The 15,216-nt window shown below is 38.1% G+C and overlaps 1 protein-coding gene across 1 annotated transcript; it reads left to right on the forward strand.

Annotated features, from left to right (window-relative positions):
* Positions 1–13,885: 13,885 nt before the first annotated feature.
* Positions 13,886–14,797, forward strand: LOC145996290 (uncharacterized). Its single transcript, XM_083132720.1, has one exon. It carries the CDS (start codon positions 13,886–13,888, stop codon positions 14,795–14,797), a length of 912 nt encoding a protein of 303 aa, XP_082988846.1.
* Positions 14,798–15,216: the final 419 nt, after the last annotated feature.

A 15,216-nucleotide genomic window follows, 5' to 3' on the forward strand; every position in this document is an offset into this window, starting at 1 on the left:
TGATTGCTGTAATTTTTTTAATTGGGGGGTACTAAGCAACAATTTCATACCATGTCCCTTTGCAATACAAGAGCTTTTTTTCTTGCGCTGCTTTTTGGTCAAAAGGCTATCAATAGTTTTAAGAGATTTGAGACCTGCATAAGGTATTTGATACATAACACCCTTGGCCTTCATTGTAGGTTTATTATATACATATTCACAACCCCCACCCCAGTTTTTGTTTAGTGCTCATAGCTATGGTGGTTCCCAATGCTGCTATTTTTTCACTCAAAGAAGCATCTTTGCTTACAAATCTACCAAATGCAGCCTCTTCTAATTTCTTGTCTGCGACATGTCTCTTGTCAAGGTCGGTATGTGTGTTGTATGCTATGTCATGGTCTCTACAAGCAGCATCTAGGGGATTTACACCAGGATCACCCCTGTTTAATCGATGCTCCAATTTTGTGCCTGGACCACAATACTGATAGCCTGGAATGTGTAGTTCAAATGGCAGCTTGTTTATAATGTCATTAACCAGGCCCCGACCCTCAGAGACATTCCAAAATTTAGGTGGTAGAGTATTAATAATTTTTATGAGATATCCAATCCCCTTAGGGTCATTCACTATAAAATTAGACAATTTTGTGCTTATCATGTCCATAATTCCAACTTTTTCATTGTAAAAATTGTGGTTGCCAGCATTTTCCTCCCCGGCTATCACCAATAACCTATCTACAAGTTTCCTGACATCATCAACCCACACAAATTCTTTAGGCAGGGTGTTGTATTGTTTGATTCCACTGCCTGTCTTGATCTGTGACCATATGGGCTTGATTAAATTATTGTATTTTGCTCCACTGCTCGACTTGACTCTTTTTTGTGTGGGATCATTGTTCTGGTACAGAGCATCTGATTTTATTAATATTTCTTTGTAATGTTCATAATCTTGATCTGTATAGCTGCCAGGCCTCTTCCTAGTCATCAGTTCCCACAATCCAGGTGTTCCGGGGTACTTAACAAAAGCACCTTTTTCTCCGAGACGAGATTCTGAATAAACAATGATATCATCTCCCATAAAAGTTACTCTGAAATTACCGATTCTATGTATGATGCTGCCATCAAGCTCTGTGTCGGCATATAAGCCAAAAACCTCATCTTTGTTGTCTTTAGGTGTGGTTAAATATTTTTGAGCAAGAAGACCCAATTCAATAGGATCCTGAGTAGCTTCAATTCTTCTAGGAGCAACAGGACTAGGTGTATGAATACTGGAAAGTGGGGTGAATGGATAATCTAATATGTTCCTTGCAGCTACAGGCACAAGCTCTGTGATCAAATCTTGATTTTGCTCTGTAACAGTTTTGATATTCTTACCTAAATTATTAATAGCATCAATGACAGGCTGTTCTGTTTGTTTGTGTTTTTCATAAATTCCACGGTTCTCTGATTTCCATCCCTTAAATCTTTTTACAAGATAATCTCTTAACTTAAGATCATCAATGACTGGTCGTTTCATGGTTGTTTATTTATGTCTCAACGTCTAGAAAATCGTTGATTTTATTTCTGTATTTGCCAGTATTAGGTGTTCTTGTCATATCAATTGTGACAAACCCATAACTGTCCTGGCTCCAGCACTTGCTGCAAAACTTGGAAAAATCATTGTAGCTCAAGTCCCCACCTACATATTCATCATGTATGTGTTTGAGGTTGGTATGGTCTTGATGAAACACACATATAAAATTGCTGTTGTCTCGGATCAGTTGCTTCGGAATTTTAGAAAAAGTCTGTGCCAGGTAGAAGCAGTCAATGTTTTTGTGCCGGCCCTGTGTAAAGAAATTTCTAACCTTGTTTTGATTATCCAGTATAATGTCATCAAACACAACAACAGAATTATCGAGACATTCATCTAATGGCTTAACATCTGGTTCAAAAGTGGCAATATCCAATCCATCATATAGCTTCATCAGCTGCTGATATTTTAATTGTTCCAAGCTCTTAGAGAAGACATACAAGTGCCTGTTTTTCCAGTCTAACCAGTTGGGTGCCAATAAAAAATTATCAACCATTAGTGTAGTTTTACCACAAGCCGATGGCCCAACAATAAGACACCTAATATTATCAGGCAGCAAGTTGCCATTTCTCTTATTCTGTTGTTCAGGTTCTGGCAGCCTTTTTATAACATCCCAGGTACTCATATTATCACTTTGTCTGCATCGATCCAGCTGTTTTCCGGATGACCCAGCCATTTGACAAATAACTTGTTGCCTTTTCTGCGGATGATTTTTTCTATGAGATATGTGTCAGGCTGTTTAGTTTTGCTGAGCTCTTGTTCATAGAACCTGCCTTTGAGAATTTCTCCTCGGTGATCTTTTATTATATAAGTGTTAAGGGTCCCGGGTTTAACTTGAACTACTGTAAATAATTCGGTGCTCCAGTTTCTCGTAAAGCCTCTCTTGAATAAGTGCTTATATTTGCTGATTCTTACTTGATCGCCTACCCTGTATTTGGCCCTTCTTGTTGTTGGCTGGTATCTAGGATAATAAACAGTGCTGATCAATTTTTGCTCATCAGATGAAGTTACTTCAGAGGGTTTCATGTTGATTGTGGAATGGACCGAGTTGTTATATTTATGTAGAAGTTCTGGAAGAATATTAATCCATTTATAATTACCTTGAAGTGTAAATTGTTTATACATAAGATTTTTTAAGGTTCTGTTGAATCTCTCTACAATTGAGGCCTTGAGGTCACTGTAACTCGAGTAATGTTTTATTGCCTGGCTTTTAATAAATTGTTGAAACACTGAGTTATAAAATTCTTTGCCATTATCTGTTTGCAAATAGCGGGGTGATCTTCCTGAATGATTGATGATTGTCCTGAGGGCTTCTGTAACACATTTTCCAGTCTTGGATTTGAGTGGCACAGCCCAGGCAAATTTTGAAAATGTGTCTATTACAGTGAGTAGATACTTGTAGCCCTTGTTGATTTTGTCTAAGTTTTTCAACTGCCCACTTGCCATTTCAATCAAGTCGCTCTGCCATAAATCATCTATGCCTTTTGTGACTACTGGCAGTCTCTTATAAATATGTCTGGCTTGTCTGTGTAATTCATCAACAATAATTTGTCTAGACATAATATGTAAACAAGAATATTGCAACTATGGGGTGTTCAGCAGCTGATACTACAGGATTTTCTAAATATAATTTGTCCCCTATTTGTATTTTAAATTCCAGAGTGCCATCATCTTCAGTATAGGCTGTTTCTAATGTATTGGGATCTGTAAAATCCTCTAACTCTACACTGGTGATTTTTGGTTTGTTGTCAGCATTTGTTATTGATAAGGTAGGGTAGTGGTGTGCCTGTGGCTGATGCCAATATTTGATCTTGATTGGTCTCAGTGTGCCCCCAACAAAAAACTGGTAATAAAATTGTGCAGGGGACAGCATATATATTTTGCCACCTGGTGTAAATGGTGAATCATATTCTTTGTTGGGGATGCTGTACAATTCAAGAATTACTGTATGTTTTGGATTCTCGATTATGCCTGTTATTTCTTTTTCTGCTGTAAGCAATCTGCTTGTTACAGATTCAAGATGCTCATTGATGGTCCTAACAACATCATCATGGCCTGGCTTGATCTTTACGTCCACAACAAGTTTCTTGTATTGTTGCACAATCTCTTGAAGCTGGGTGGCAAAAACAGACAGAGCATTTGCTTGATTGGATTCCATGGTTCCTAGCTGTTGCTTGATATTAGCTACAATTTGCTGTAAATTTTCAACAACTGCCAATTTTGAATTTTGAGCAGTAAGATCATGGACCTGTCTTCTGATATCCTCAAACAGGGCATGCAGTTCATTAATATGTTGATTGGTTGGAAGAGTGGCCACTGTCTGAGTGAGTTGTTTGATCTCTGCTTGGATATTCTTGATATCTTCTGATTTCAATATGCGATTCACTGCTCTCTTAATATTTTTAAGTTCCTGTGATGTGGGCAAATTTGATACTGTATTTTGCAAAAATTCAAGTGCCAATTTTACATTGTTTAATTCAGAAGCATCAGCCACATTTTGCATAGCATTTTGGAGCAGGGCTATATCTGCCTGAGAGGGTGTTGATTGTTGTAAAATTTCAAGCTTTGTTTGGATATCATCGATCAAGTGATGAAAATGAGATAGCTCAGATTCAGTGTTGAGGTTTTCAAGCTTTGTGATTTGGTGCTGGACACTGACAAGGGTATCTACAATCCCAGGCAATCGGGTTTCTAGTACATTTGCCAAATCACTTTGCACTGCTGCTATTGTACCTTCAAGATGGGTTATGGAACTTTGAATTTTTCCAAAATCTTCATATGTTTCAAGTTGCAGCTTGATGTTTGCAACACTCCGAGTTATTGCATTCAAAGCATCAGAAGATGGCAAATTGTTCATAAAATTTTCAAGTGTCTCAATTTTTTCTTTAACCTCGGCTATGGCATTGTTCAGAGGATCCAGGTTAGGTATCTGGAGTGATTGAATCTGTTCCTTTAGAGTGGAAATCACTAGATCAAAATCTTCTTGTGATTTTATGCTTTTGACAATTGTTTGGAGCTGTGACTGGACATTATTTATCTGCTCTTCCAATTGCTGTTTCAATTGCTCGGAGTTGTTAGCCTGGGTCTTAAATTTGGCTTGAAGAGTTGCAACAGCTTCTTCTAAACTTTGAAAATTATCCAATGTTGCAAGGTCAGTATATTTCTGAAGCAGCACTTTGAGTTCAGAATCAATTTTAAGAAGAGGGTCCATGCATTGTGATTGTAAATTTGTAATTTCTAATTGAAGACTGGCATTGAGTGTGGTCTGTAAAGCTTGTAAATCACTTCTTAATTTCTTGACTCTGACATCAAGCATCAGAATCTCATCACTGTGATCTTCATGTCTTGTATGGCCAAATATATCATTAGGCATTTTTGTTTTACTGGTTATTTATTATAGAGTATCTGATTCTTAATTCTATAAAAAAGGGTATAAGCTTGTCATAAGATCCAGGGACCTCAATATATAAGCAGTCACCAGCAGAAACAGTATATACAGTGCCAGAAATCATGTTTGAGTGCTTAATTCTATAAATATTTCTCCCTACTGAAATTTTAACATCACCCTCAGGGGTTGTAATAAATTGCAATTGCCCACCTACAGGTAATTGGTAATGATTTAAATTATTGTTAAATATGTACAATATTTTGCCTGTTTCATCATCATTATCTGTAAGTATGCTGTTCAGATGAATAATTAACAAGCCACTCAGTTTAGACAGCATATCAGAAGAGGGTTGTGGTGTCGGCAGGTCCATAATACCTTGTTTCTTGAACCCAAATAAGTTCATAGGCATGTTTATTTATTTCAAATCATGCTCTGTAATTGGGCATTGCTTCCCATTTTTCAAATCACAATGCCCCCAAGGTAGAGTATGTATGCAACATGATAAAATGCATCTCTTATCATCATGTGGGTCCAGGGCCACTTTTCTTACAACATTTGAAGTCAACAAGTGATCCTCACTCTGAATTCTATTTTCTGATGTTCTAATTGAACTCTGTGATTTGATGCAATTTTTATAATCTTCAAATACAAGATCTTTTTCCACAGTAACTCTGCCAATACCCTTGGCCTTTTTGACAACAGCACTACATGTTTTAAAACTGTACATCTTGGCACTTAACCCAGCAAATTCCACAATAGCATCACCACATGTCTCATCTTTTAACTTGCCAGGCACCTTTTTGTTGTGGGGTTGAATTCTTGTATGTTCACTGGTATCAAAATATTTAAACAATTCAGGCTGTGACATATCTTGATAAACATCTTCTGTTTTAATATCAAGAATAAAACTATCCGTATCCATGTACATCAGTTTTACACGATCACCATAAAAAGGTTTCAACACATCATAATACAATATTAACATATGTAATTTGGACAATTCCAATATTGCAGCCCCTACATAAATAGGTTTATCAAATTTGATCTTTGTTTTCTTCATGTTGAAAAGTGCCATGTGCTCATCATAAATTCTTCTATAATTGAAGTTGGGCTTTGCAACCAATTTTTTGCTCAGGCTGGGGTCAGTAATTATTTTAACATCGGTATGTTTTCTGACATTTTCAATAGTTTTGCCATACACTGAATTCACCATCAATTTAAACAAGCCCTTATCAAATTGGCTCTTTGCCGATGTTCGAAGCTCCGTGTTTGTATCAATGTATGGTTTCAACCATCTTGAGTGCCTGAACCTCAAGACTTTGCCAATTTTGGTCACTTGAACACCATGTTTCATCAGGAACTGGAGGTTTTTGTAATATGTGACATAGCCTTGTTTCGGCTCCAGAGTCATCATGAGCTTCTTCTGTTTAGAGCCAGGTGAGCACTGAACCTCGGGAATTAAGGGCAGATCAGAAAATTTGTTGTGCAAATCATCAGGAATTGTCAGATCAACCTCTAAGAACAGGCCATATTCACTGTCATCAAAATTCTTAAGATTCTCAATATTGAAATCTTCGACCCATTCAAGCCCTGCATATGGCAGTTTTTGCATCATAGCGTGACCATAGAGGTTGTTTGCATCTACATACAGTATATAATTTGATGGCCGTGCTGGATCATAATCAGGCATATGCTTGTTATTTGCTCTGGCATATCTCTGGGAACATTGCACCATCCCACCTCTTATACATTTCTCCATAAACAGATACATATCTTGATCGTGGATCAGATCCAATTGCATTTTAGTGTTCAAAAACGTTGCGGACCATGCTAGACCCGGGGCACTGTAAAAATACACTGGGTCCAGTCCATAATTTTGCATGGAAGATTTTCTGAATGCCTGCAATATATCAGCTAAGAGGGTGACATCAAGTTTTAAATATGCCATGTGATAATCACCAAATGTCTTGCATTTTAAATTGTTCCACATCAACTGAGCATGGTGATAATCATCATCAGTGATTCCAGATCCTCTGATTTTGCTGTAGAACTCTTCTTGTGGTGGCAGGGAACACTCATCAAATTTAGAAGAATCTGTAACATAGTCATATGGATATACACCCTTTCGCCTAATTAATTTCAGGTCCTGATTTGGAAACAATGCACGTGTGATTTTGAATTGATCATCAGGTAATTGAGTGGCCAGTGTATCCAGGCTAGCAGATAAAAATCTGTAAGAATCAAGAAATCTTATGTGAATAGGAACACCATCAACTTTAATTATCTTGCTAATAGATATATATTTTTCATCATTTTCAGCTAAAATATTTAAATTCTGCTTCTCAAACCCCTCGTACCTGATCAAATGATGAAAATCATAATTGGATGCTCCATGGCAAAATATGGGGATAAATCTTGGTCTCTTGATCTTAATATTACAGCTATTACACAGGGCCATTAAGAATTTACCATCTGTATGAGAATGGTGATGAACCTTGATATTTGTATCTGAAAATTCAGAATCACATACCGGGCATTTTTCTGCTTTGTTGAAATCTTCAATCTGTTCCTCTGTTAAAGGCAACATAGGCTTTGATATTAATAAGATGTTAGATGCTATGTCACGGCACTCATTTTCTATTCTATGTGCAAATTCTTTGATGGCATTTGGTCCCTTGTATGAATATTCTTTAATAACAACACCATCCTGTACAACCACATAACAAAAGCTGGAAGGTTCATGTAGCTGGTATGGTGTACTTGAAGATTCTTCGGGATCTGGATTGCAGAATGCAAGAGATTTGAGATTTGATTCAGAATCCCAGACAATATATGCTGGGTGTTCCAACAAGGCTTCATACTTTTTGAATTTGCAATTTTCACTTGGATTGGGCATCACCATATGAACAGGTTTATGGTTGCCACAGTATTTCAGATGCTCAATTAACTTGTTTTTTGCAATTTCTACACTCTCTTCACAAACACCATTGACCATTTTTCTACCATCAAAAACAGTTAAGCATCTTCTGCACAACTTGAATATTTTTTTATATTTGTCTAGTTGTGTTCTGACTAAAGCTTCAAGATTATGTATCAGAGTGTAATGATATGTGCCATCCTTTTCAATTAAGAGCAGATCAATCGGAATAGCAGATTCATCATCAAGTGTACTGATTCTGAGAGGTGCTATCGGGCAATTGCCAGTGGAACAAATAAATACATTAATAGATAATTGCTTGCCATTGATGTGCCTGGCCCTTTTTTCAAATTTATCAATATTCTGAACAGACATTGGATATTCCAAACCCTCCATTGCCTCGTCAAAATCATGTTCATGCTGTTTGTAATAAGTTACTCTCTCTGGATGCCTTGAAACTGGAAACAAAGCAGCTAATATACACCACAAAAAGCATTTCGCGTCATTATTTTTTATATTGACCACGGCTCTTTTGTTTTTGATATTAGCAGGTAATGGCAGATATGTAGAACCTTTTAATGGGCTGAATTCAGAAATATTAACATATAACTTGTGTGATGAACCGCATAGGCTCCATCCGGACTCTTTTGCTGCAAATTCAGAGTGTTTCATATTCAATTGATCTATCAACCTGCTTATTATTCTGTCCGAATTTGTATTTGAATATACAGGTACAGTTTCTGTTATGTGGGGATGTATAAATTTTGTGCCGTTTGGTTTCTTATATTGTGTAAACAATTTGAGGAAGAGCTTATAAGAGCCATTTTGTGCATTGAGAATTGCCTGGAGATCAGAATTTTTACTGTTCAAAAAATTCTTAATTCCACATCTTGGCTCTGATACAAACCGATAATCCCTGAGTTGGGCATTAAAACTGCTACGGATGGGTGCATAGCGTGGCTGCTTTGCAGGTCCAGCATTAACAGGTGCTTCATGTTTCCTTTTCAGACCAGATGTGGATGGTTGTGAGGGCAATGCTGATGACTGTACATAAGAATTACACTTATGCCATTTGTAATATGCCTTGCTTAATATTTTATGGCATCTTGGACACATTTTTGTGGCTTTTCTGCATTTCTTAGAGTTACAAATACGGCAATGCCTAGCCCAATGAGAACTAGATATATTTTTATTACACCGATTGCAATATTTTTGTTTTGGCATTTTTTCTTGTTGTTTATTATATAATATTTTCTGGGCTTCAATTCAAAACTTTATACTTAATAAAAAATATCAGTTGGGTTCAGCAGTTAATGGCTGAGCTGGTGCTTTTATACCCAAACAACAGCAGTAACTAGGTTTTGGTGATAGTTTTGCTGATGTGCAACACACTTCACCAGGTTTAAAACCCCATCTCTATATCAACTAAATACAATTCAAAATTGGATTTTGAACTGTACAATAAATATTCTGTAAGTCTCACTTGTGTTTATATTAACAGAACAAGACAAAACCAGAATTGTATTCAGGATTGCATGTTTTCATACAAAAAAGCCATATTTTTGACAAGTTTATAAACAACAATCATACAGATATAGCTTTTACACACATGGCCGAATCTGTCTGAGCAGAGGAGAAAAAAGGTTTTCAGATCTGGGGGCTATCAACGAGCAGTAATTATTCAAAATCTCACTTGTAGAGATATTATTTTGCAACATGTATTTCAATCTTATACAGGACTCGAACCCAAAGCCCCTGATTACAATGCCACAATATTAGCACGTCTCCAAATGGAATATGCCCACATTTTACCGGCTTCTGAAGACCTTGATACAGACAAAATTGGATTTTGAACTGCCATAATATTTTCTAAGTCTTTGCCTAGGCTCATATTATCAGAACAGAATTGCTTTCAGAATGAAGGGGGGTCAGTTCATTGCCACTGTGTGAAAATATGTATCTTTGTCTCAATAATCTTTGTTACATTTTCCTTGTTACAGACATGTTACACGCACAGAAAGATTAATGACCTCTTCAGTGAATCGCACAGAAAAATCATTATTATTCCCTTCTAGCTATATAGATTTTATCTTTTGCGTGCCGGCAAGACATGCAAACAATTAATTATGCCTACCCACTATTCTTCTATTGTATTGAGCAAGTGGTTATAAAACATGAGAAAATAAGAAAATTGAGAAATTCAGTTTTTGTACAATATATTGTTGTAAAACATTGTTTTACCAGGGTTTCAGATTTGGGGGCTATCAACTAGCAGTAATTATTCAAAATCTCACTTGTGGACATATTATTTTGCCACATGTATTTCAATCTATCAGGACTCGAACCCCGAGCCTTTTGTTTACAAGACAACAATATTATCATTTTGCCATCAGGGGAGGCTTCATATTTTATGAGGACTTAAACCCAAACCTCCACACCTGAAAAATTAGGGTATAAGCCCCTCTTGCCATTGTCTTAAGTATGGGTAAATCTATCTGTTGAGCCCTCGCCTTTTCTACACTAGAAATTCAGAATTTCTTAAAAATCAGAGCATATCACACCTGAAGAATTGGGGTACAGGCCCCATCTTGGCTTTGTTTTAAGTGTAAGCAAATCTGATTGTTCAATCAAATAGCCTCGCCTTTTCTACACTTGTAAGTGGTCCTGTCCCCACCACAAACCCCACTACTCATCAGCATAATTAATCAAAAACTTATATTTGAATTTGCCCAAAATCTTATCTAAAGCCCGTGTTAACAGCTGTGTGCCCAAATTTATTCCAAAAGGAACTCTAGTGTAACGGTATTGTCCGAAGGAGGTAACAAAGGATGTTAGATTTTTGCTTGGTTCATCCAAACGGATTTGATGAAAACTTTTACATAAATCGAGGCATGAAAAAACCCTCGCAGATTGTAAGTGTTGAAAAATTAAATCAATCTTAGGCTGGGGAAAATTGTCATAAGCTATTAAACGATTTAATTGCTTATAAGAGTAAACTAGGCGATGTCCCCCATCTTTCTTATCCACCAGAAAACATGGTGATGCATAAGGACTTGAACATTCTTCAATAATGTTTTGTGATAAAAGATCTGCAATTTGAGCACGTAATATGACTGTTTGCGCAGGATTCAACTGAAACGGTTTTGTACGGAATGGTACATCAGTTATAATTGGAATGGAAACTGGGTCCAATTTACATTCTCCAACACGTTCTGTAACCACATCCTGAAATTCCTTTAACAATACATGAACAGCTTCAGGTGTAGTAACAAGAGAAGACTCCAAAAGAGGTGAAGGTGGAGTATTTGTAATCTCGGTTACTTTATGTGGTCCGGTAAAGGAAATAGGTTCCTGAAAAAAGGGGAATGTAAGAGTTGAGGTTGCAAAAGAAATACTAGCATGCGAATGGGACAAAAAATCGGCACCCATAATAAGTGGTAACGGAAGAGCATCCGAATTCCAAAAATACCATTTCCAAGATAAGGTATTGATTTTAACAGAGAGACAAACACGAGAAGTCAAGTTTAAAGGTTTACTATCCACAGTGTGAAGCGTTTTGGTAATATCTTGGAGAATAGTGGGATGAACCTGAAGAGTGGATAAAAAGCCACTAGCGATTAAAGAAACAGAACTGGCCGAATCGAGGAGTACACGGGAAGGAGTAGAATTTATCAAGGCTTGTATCACTGGCACCGACTTTTCATTTATATGAAAGGGATGATCCAAATGGATAATGTCGGAACTTGAATGGCATTGAGGAAATGATGGTATATCTGGTAAGGAAGAGGACAAAATTTGAGGCGATTGATGGGCGTCCTTCAAACCTGAAGAAAAAGAAGATGCTTGTAGATCCGAAGATTTTGTTAGCGGTAAATCAGAAGGTGAAACGTCAGTGTTTGACTGGTAAGTATATTGGGATGTTTCTTCTTCCTCTACAAGACCTGTCATTGCTGTTGTGAAATGTAATTCACTATAGGAACATAGTTCCATCGACCAAATTTCTCTTGCTATCTGCATAAACTCCTGAACCGATCTGGGACGTTGATACCCGGTCAAATGAAGACGTGTGGAAGATTGTAGGCCCATGGTAATAGAATATAATAAACTGTCCTCCGACCAATCAATCGGTAAAATATGAAAGGCTTCGTAAACGTTACGCAGATAAGAAGAAAGGAATTCATTTGGATGTTGACCACGTAACAGATATTTTTCTATTAACACTCTTACAGAAGTAGGGGGGACCAATCTATGCCAAAAAAGCCGAAGAAACATAGGCCATGGAATTTTTTCCAATAAGGCCTCGTACCAGATTTCTTTAAATGGTCCCAAAGTTTTAGCAAAAGCAATAAAAAGTAAGGATTCAATATCCAAAAGCTGTAAATTAAGAGTTCTATGGATAATAAGCATAAACTGAAATAGCAGTTCAGGATTGGAGCCATCAGTAAAAGGTAAGTGCCGCAATAAATCCATTGCAGTGTTATAACGAATCTGCTTTGTAAGAAAACTTTCATCTGGAGGTAATACCAATTCATTAAAATTATGAATGGGAGGTGGATTAATAAATGGAGTAGGGGGAATCATAACATAATGCGTAGAAGGAAGATAATTAAATTGTTGTAGATTTGCTGGAAGAGACATGTTAAAGGCCAAAAAGGATTCTATAGGGGTACTATAATTTGTAGATTCAGCCAAGGAATATAGTACTCGATAAAGCGAAGTACTAATGATAAGACAAATCAAAGGAAGGTGAAACTTCATAAAGAAGTATAAGCATAAGCAAAGGTTATAAAAAAAATAAGGAGGAGAAAAACGATTAATAATACGTTACAAAATTTCAAAAGCAAGAAATCAATTGCAAAATCTCCAAAATTTTAACTTTAAAAAAAAAATTAATATCTGACAAGTTTCAAAAAAATTTTCTATGTCTATCCCCAAAAAATTTTTTCAACCATAGCTCGGCTGCCAAGAATTTTGTAACGTCCAATTTTAGAAGGTGCTTTTATTTTTAGTTAAACTGGGGCGTTATTGTTAAACGTTACCTCAAAGGCCGGGATCTGAAATTTTAAGCACCTTGGGACAAGTCACAAAATCACGTGGGTGGAGGTTAATGTTACGTTGTTCGTGAGGCATCAAAGTTACTCCGAACTTCACAATCCTTGTCAGCAATTCAAATAAAGGTTGGGAAAGACAAGGCAAACACGATGACGTTTTGCAAAAAACTCAGTCCTGAAAAACAAAAAATAAGTAGTAATGCTACGAATTTTTCCAAAAATGCGTAACGCACCAGAGCAAATAACTTACTACTTAGTATCAATTAATCCTTTACCATAAATCACAAAAAAACACTAACTACCAACACTTTCATTTATAGTGCATGCATGTTGTCGAAGACCATGAGTGAATTATGAAGGTAATGAACGCAAATTATGTCATAGGCAAAAGTCAAAGTTTAACATTTAACGTAATTTATTCATGCATTCCAAAAAGATCAACAACAACAATTTAGAACGTAACCCCCTTTTTACGGTTACCCCCCTCCATGTAGGACTGCCTTGACGGGGCGAGGGGGCTTAGTAGGGAGGTCAATTTCATCTCATCATTTCACCCATTCTTCATATCCATATCTCAGGTTTTTCACCATTCCATCACGTCATTCATCTCCATATCTTTGACCTCCCTCTAAGAAACTAAGGTAGGGAGGTCATTTTCATCTCATCATTTCACTCATTCTTCACATCCATATCTCACGTTTTCACCATTCCATCACGTCATTCATCTCCATATCTTTGACCTCCCTATAACTAAGGGTCCTGCTAGAGGAGACAACCTCGATAAAAAAACCCTATCCCAAGGTGTGAGTTGCACGTGCCGATGGGACAGTGTTGGCTGCAGGGGTAGGTGCAGTCGCGAACGTGGCCTCGGGGATTTCGGTTTGGTCCTCGAGTAGCCTCCATTTTTGGGGGTAGGCCTTCCTCGGCATAGAGGGCATGTCGAGGCGACAATTTATGGACCCTCCACTTAAAAATCTTAGTTTATGGGAACTAAATCACCTTTTAACGGGGGGAAACCCTCAAAGCATCGGAGACCTTTGATCCCGACGAGTTTATTGGAAAAGACAGGGAACGTCACGTCAGTGCCGCGTTACCTTGTAATAAGCATTGTGGAAAAGAAAGACACTTACGATGAATGTACAAGCACGAAGAGAAATGGAGCAAAAACATTAAAGGACCTGTCACCATTCCTTATAAAGAAGCAAGTGGACTATGCCGCTGGAAGTGATGTCCCTGACATCAAAAAACTGCGCAACGGAATCCTTCTCATCCAGACCAGTACAGATCGCCAGACTAACCTCCCCCTTAAGCTTACGACCTTGGGCGACTTTCCTGTTCAGGTAGAACCTCACCGTCAACTGAACAGGTGTAAAGGTGTTATACGTCACTGGGATCTTTTGAATTGCACAGAAGAAGAAATCCTTCAAGAGCTCTCCGATCAACATGTAACAGCAGTGCAGCGAATCAAGACCAAAAAATCCGGAGAACTTTTACCGACAGCTTCGCTCATTCTCACCTTTAAAACGACCACTCTCCCGGATGAGGTACGGGCTGGTTATTACAACCTCCATGTCCGGCCGTACATCCCGAACCCGATGCGAAGTTTCAAATGCCAGCACTTCGGGCACACTCAGCCTTCTTGCAAGGCCACCACTGCTATTTGTGGCAAATGTAGCGAGCCTGACCATGGGACCGAGCCTTCCTCATCTGGTCCCTCATGCGTCAATTGCAAAGGCAAGCACCCAGTCTGGCATCGCGACTGCCCCTCTTTCCAAGAGGAAAAGAAGATCCGAGAGTTGGTTGTGACAGAGAAAATCTCTGCCGGCGAAGCAAAAAGACGTCTCCGTGAAAGTGTACGCACTCCTCTACCTGTGCCATTCGCTACAGCTGCTTGAAATGCTCTTGCCCGTCGCAGTATTGGCGTCCAAACCAGCGACGTGTCCACTCAGACAACAAGTATTCCCGGAGCAGCTCACCCCGCTCCGAAGAAACCAGCAACCACTACTCGCTCCACAGAGAAGAAATTCAAGCAAGTGTATAATAAAGAACATTTTCTGAAGTCTACTAGCTCTCCAGTCAGGGTGACAGCCACCACCCTGAAACTTAAGGCGCAGCTGAAAGCTACCCGGCGGGCGCTCAAAGCACCCGCCCCCACTCCCCCTTCTCCATCCCCTTCGCCCTCTGTGTCCTTACCCGAGGACATATACAGGACGAAGCCGCGGATGAAGAATTTATCAAGGTGACAGGGCCTAGAAATAGAGTACGCCTTTAAAGGTAACAATCTTACCTACAGATATGGCTTATTGTCTCCAAT

Source organism: Lepisma saccharinum, chromosome 12 (genome assembly GCF_977018435.1).
Source record: "Lepisma saccharinum chromosome 12, izLepSacc3.1, whole genome shotgun sequence".
NCBI classification, from domain to species: domain Eukaryota; kingdom Metazoa; phylum Arthropoda; class Insecta; order Zygentoma; family Lepismatidae; genus Lepisma; species Lepisma saccharinum.